The following is a 6,133-nucleotide window of genomic DNA, read 5'->3' on the forward strand; positions in this document are numbered from 1 at the left end:
CAGCTCGAGGAACTCAACTTCTTGCTCTGAACCCCCAAAAATGTGTAGTTAAGTCTAAGCGCACCACATTCCACACAAGCGGACTTATCATGTCACTTGCAGATGCTGCATGTTGAGGTCGTCCTCCTAAAACTCGTCGTTAATCATCAGAAATGCAATAAGTTCTGTGAGAATCGGTTAAAATTATTTTCCGCAGACCGGACACTGTTTGGGAAGACCCAACACTGTTCGCTATACTCGGCTCCAAAGGTCGAATGACTTGAGGCTTTTTTTCACGCAGTTCTCTCCTACGCAGTTGGCAGTCTTGTGTGCTGTGAGGAGGCGATCAGTTTGAAATCCGTGACACGACACGCGAAGATGCGCCCTTTCCACAGCCGGTCTTTCTTCATCCAGCGAGCGCCTAGAGGCGACAAATGGTTGTGCGCTCTACGTCCTCACACTCAGACAAAGGTGCATCCGCTCTGACGAGTGGGACGGGACTCAAGACTGCTTTTGCAAGGGCGGAGGTCGGAAAGTCTCAAACTTCAGACGTTTGTTTGCAGCGTGTTCATGTAATCCTCGGCTGCTCTCTGGGTAAACATGCCCCACGCGCGCACTGAAAGAACAAGCATTTACAAGTGGGGCCGGAGACACGGACAGCGGGAGGGGGGTGGGAACGGACATATGGACAGCGGGAGGGAGGCGGGAACGGGCATACGGACAGCGGGAGGGGGGGCGGGAACGGGAATGGGCAAACGGACAGCGGGAGGGGAGGGGAGCACTCACCAGGACTTCTTCCGGCGGCGGTCGGCCTGGAGGAATGACCCAAAAAAACCTATAAAATAAACCACCGCCGCAATGACGATCACAAGGGGGCAGGATGAGTAAAATCGCCGTAACGCCCACGAATCTGCTCCGGCAATGACGGACAGATCTCTCTTCCAATGGCTAGCCTCCATTTATGGAGCTAGCCAATGGAAGAGAAGGCGGGACAAAGCCCCATACTGTAAAAACATAAGATTTCGCCTGCGCGAACGCTGCTGCGCAGCGGATCGCCAGGCGAAACCTAAAAAGGACTTTGGGGTGGAATGGAGGAGTGAGTGGGGTGGAATAATAAAACAATAAACCTAGGTGAGGGGGGAGATAAAAAACAACGATGGTGCGAGAGATCAACTCGGGCAGGGAAAAGCACACAAGGGAGCAGGCAGCTCTGAGCATAAGAGTGGTTGGGTCTGGTATGTTAGAAGCACACAAAAAAGCAACTCAGAGTGCAGGTGTGGCTGATATTTGGCAAGGAAGAGAAGCACACAAGCGGAGAGCTGGACAATACATGCACTCTCATGGAATGCTTAACAAAAAATAAAAAAGTTACATAAAAAGTTAGTAGAGGAAGAATACAAGTCAGCCAATCAAATGGATGGTAAAGATGGTAAGCTGCAGCTGAGGGACAAACACAAGAAGAGGAAGGAAGGCAAGCCACCAAATAAGATGCAAGAACATGATAGTGTCAATAAAGCAAATCACCGGTAAGTAATTGGCAGGCTGTAAGCTCATTATACGTTTTTGGGAAGCCCACAAAAGGTATTTTGCAATCAAACAGCTTGCGAAAGCTTAGAAGCAGGACCTAAAAATACAAGAATCTATATTTAAATATTATTTTTGTCGATTTGAACCAGAACAGACAAGACCACGTAACAGAGACCTTACAAAGGTTTCATGAACAGAGCCCGATGACCAGGGATGAATACTTAAAGGTGGAGGCTGAACCAAACAATACACAAGTTTTTTATGCATTCCTACATATTTTCTTTATTTACAGGTGAAAGCTGGATCAGTGAAACAGGAGTTTGAAAAGCAGGATGAACTGAAGCGCTCGGCAATGAGAACTGTGGCCGCTTTGCTCACAATCCCAGAAGTGGAGAAGAGTCCAGGGATGTCAGACTTCACCTCCTACATTAGTGCCAACCCGGAAATGGCGTCACTCTTCGAGAGCATCCAGAAAGATTCAACATCGATTTCAGGTGTTGAACTGATGGAATTTAGTTAAACTGGGACTTGCGCTGTTTGTGAGATTCACTGAGAAGATTGAGAAAACACTGAAGATGGGGCCTTATTCATAGCACTTTAAATGATTTGTGAAGACATTTCTGCTTAGGAACAGAGTTCTGACCTTCTAAACATTTGCTTTTTGCAAACAAGGTACCCTCTGGCTCACTTTCAAGAAAATGGGCCAGGACGACCAACGCAGTCAATTGCAACATATTGTACATCAGAGCTGAACCTTAAAGAGTAGGGTGCAACTAGACTGCATGGCAAGGTACCCATACATTACCCTTATACTTATAAAGTTGCAATCATTAATTTAGAATTCATCATTTTCTGCCATCTTCAAATACATATTAAAACGCCCACTACACCTGCTAATAAAATGCACTCTGAAAATGTTTGCAGATCCCAGAATCTGAATTTTTCTCTTTGATTTTCCATTGGAGAATTAGCATTCTACCTAGGACCCTTGGCAATAAAACAATAAATGAATTACTGTGAAATGTAGAAGTTACTGCAAAGGACCCGAAAGAAACAACTGACGCAGTGAGAGTGTCTGTGGCTCGTTGGAGTGTAGTGTGTGTCCTGGACAAAACTACTGCTCGAAATATGTATTCAAAAAGAGTACACAGCACAATTGACTGTTCTTTTATGCTGATCATCACAGCTGTGTAGGGTATTCGCATTGAACTAAAAGGAATTTCAAAATAAAAGATCAGAGACTAACCACAAAAAGATTAATGGCTTAAAATATGTTTAGGTGTTGGTATGGATGCTAACTGCAAAAGTTATATTTAAGAAAAATCGTATTATTGACCATTTGGCTTGGATGTAGGTTTATGAATGCTTTATGTTCTGGACTGGTGAATATGAGTCTTTAGCTGAGAAATCACCTTGACACATTCTGCACCCTGTTTCTAACCTTTATTAGGAAGCATAATCCAACATCTGTCTGGTCTTCATGCACTTTAAAACATTTACTATGTAACTCCAGGACCATCCAGTCTGGCCACTTTTTGATTACCTTTGACACCAAGATATGCTATATCTTTCCGTTTACAGTAATTTTTTATCTCCTTCAAATTAATTTTTGGGGAGGCTCATCTTCTATATTGGATTTTCTTTCTCTGTGGTTCTTATGTGCCAACATAGCTTCGATTCTGTTGAAAGTGCTCCCTCGTAGTCTACGTATACAGGTGGCTGCCTCGTGGTCGGCTTTCTCAGAACACCACTCTTTATTGATGGCCTGTAACTTTGTGAGAGCATAAAATGAAACTTTTTGGTTACAAGTGGTAACCCAGTGACAGTAAGAAGTGCCTTGTGGCTCTTGCGTGCAATTTGATTCTGCAGGCTTGTGGGCTTCTTAAGTCGTAGATAATGAATGTAACATGCTGAAGTTACAGTAAGCATGTCCTTACCTACTTGATGCTGTTGGTTGATTTAAGACTGTCACTTATCGGTAATGGCTCGGTGATCAAATCTAATGCACTTTTAAGTCTGATAGAGAGGTCAGAGAAAGTTAATTTATAGAGGTCAGAGAAGGTAAATTTTCCCATGACATTATCCTTGCCTTTAATTTACAGCTGGCTTGCATAGATAATCCTTTAACACACCTTCCTCTGTGGGGCAGGGTGTTTTCTTTAATGGAACTTAAATGAGTTTGCTGGGAATAGCTTGTTTGCATTTTCTTCTGCCCATTGCTCTGGGCTGTGGACTACCATGTGAATTGCCGATTTGCTCATCTAAGTATGCTTGCTTGGTGCCGCTTACACTTTTTTTATGCTTGTGAGGAGGAGGTGCCAGCAATACAGCAACTGAACCAAGGTGGCCTAAGAGATCTGTGAATATTGTTCTCTGTATGTGTGCAAACGGCCCGTCATGAATGCTGAAAACGTATGTGTGAGCCTGCAAGCAGTTGGACTACACGTTGTGTTTTATGCTGCTATCTTTCAAGCGAATCATCCTGCTTGCTTTGCATAGCCTTTCATTTCTGCGTAACTCAACTACTGCATGAGAAGTTGCCGCAACATACTTAACAATCGGAAAGAAACATATGCTGGGAATAGTTAGTCCACCCAAAAATAAATGTAGGTATCAGCAAACAAATTTGTTTTCGATTTCTCAGCATTGGCAGAACATGTCTCTTTATAATACATGTGAATTTGAGTATGTGCTTGAGGGCGCAAATAATAATTCGGGTGTGAGCGCCATTTCCATAAGTCAGAGACTTTTCAACGAGCATGAACCATGATTTGAAAACTTTAATTAAGGTGAAATCTTCATATCCATACAAGCCTCTGTAGTTTAGATCAGGTATAAGGTGTTACTATATTTACATTCTTTCTTGATGTCTAGTATCTGAAATAAGGACACCTGGCTGCTAAAAGATAATAAGGGCCTATCCCCCCCCCCCCCCGGCCCCCCAAGAATTGCTCAAGCACAGAATATATATGTCTCGTATCAAATCTTGGCTCCTCAAGACTAAGATGTGGACACATACATCAGGTGGACTGTATGTATTTACATGTAAGGAAACATTAAGACGTGGTTTTAGCACTCCTCTCAATCACCGTCAGAATGGTAAAGTAACATTGTAGTGTTTAAAAAAAAAACACTCCACTCTTACCAGACGATGTTACCCGAACAAGAGACGTAAATGAACCAAAAGAGAGCTGGGAACTGCAAACGGTGTAACCAGGTAGAAATGTCCAGTAAAGAATGGCTAATCCATAAATCGTGCACAGGCCTTTTAGTGTGCGAATTAAATAGTTAGGTGTGGAATGTTCTTCAGCAATGCATTCTATACGTCACACATTCAGTGGCATTCTTGTTCTTCGCTTTTTCTCCTTTTCATTGTGTGCTGTGAATCATTTGCTGGTCACTGATATTATCCAAATCTGAGAATGTCCAAGTTGTATGATTTGTATTGATCTAATAAAGGATTAACATTAAACAAGCAAGATATGGATGTGACTGTCATTTATTCACCAAGCCTGACACAACTCGAAAGTGAATCTGATTGCTCCTTTTAACTCCAGTAATTCATTTCCACGTATTTGTGCATATTGAGACTGAGGGGTATTAAGTATGGGCGATTTTATCAAGAACCGCTGAAACATCAGGAGTGTATGTGTCTTCTGGCTGGATAACACCCGTTGTGGATATCCATTGAAAGGGGAGTTTGGTGATACCAAAAGATGCTAATTTTTAAAATGTTTAAGGTGTTGTCCCATCTTCAATTTGACAAGCCTACCTGCCTCTGTCCTAGGGGCCTCTCTTCAGCATTTTGGGCCAGAATGACATTCAATTTGAGTGAGAATGGATGACATATGGGTACTAGGACCGAGTCCCTTCAGGTAGTGTTACAGGAGAGATTGGTCACACTATGCTGTGCAAAATGCAACAACATTGTCTGAACAGGATACAAGGAGCAGACACCACCCTCAACAAGTATGTCCTTTCGGTCTGATACACTTAAGGATTGAAATTAGGTATAATGCCTGATTTATTGGCTTGGTAACTGAAATAGCAAGTATGCTTGGCCTAAGAGTAGCCACTCTATAAATCCCTAGTATAATGCAGTTCTATATGCTAAAGACAGCCATTGGCAGGGGAACCTATCTATCGATCTGAATAACAGTACCTAAACTCTTTTATATGACCAGCTAATGGCTAACCTTCAAGGATCAGAAACTATGCCCGCATTTGCACAGGTCAATTCACTCCACTATATTTGTCCCCAGTAGTACTTACCAATGGCACACGCACACTGCAAACCAAGTGGAATTTTATGTACATTTGAGTGATTTTAATGTGAAAACTATAAACATTGAATTAACTAAGTCAGAAGTACTTCATATATATATATATATAACAATGACTTAATGAAATATCGGAAAGCGGACCACCATAATCAGGAATACAATATCACAGAACAACAGAAGACTGCCTTAAAAACCCTAATGACAGATAAAAGCATTGTGGTGAAACCCTCGGATAAAGGGGGGGAACGTGGTTTTAATGAGCAGGGACTACTATAAGAACGAAGCTCTGAGGCAACTCTCAGATGAGAACTTTTACACAAAATGTACCACCGATGCCTACCAAC

At 42.4% G+C, this 6,133-nt stretch overlaps 1 protein-coding gene across 2 annotated transcripts in view; it reads left to right on the top strand.

Moving 5' to 3' along the window:
* Positions 1–4,985, top strand: part of LOC144782367 (cullin-associated NEDD8-dissociated protein 1-like) — a 205,177-nt gene extending 200,192 nt beyond the window's left edge. Inside the window, exon 15 of one of the 2 annotated variants that reach the window (XM_078661685.1) lies at positions 1,799–4,985. In XM_078661685.1, the coding sequence (XP_078517811.1) occupies positions 1,799–2,026 (228 nt within the window). In that variant the 3' untranslated portion in view covers positions 2,027–4,985. The remainder of the gene's footprint in view (positions 1–1,798) is intronic. The other variant, XM_078661686.1, reaches the window with a different exon arrangement.
* The last annotated feature ends 1,148 nt before the right edge of the window (positions 4,986–6,133 follow it).

Source organism: Lissotriton helveticus, chromosome 9 (assembly GCF_964261635.1).
Source record: "Lissotriton helveticus chromosome 9, aLisHel1.1, whole genome shotgun sequence".
NCBI lineage: Eukaryota > Metazoa > Chordata > Amphibia > Caudata > Salamandridae > Lissotriton > Lissotriton helveticus.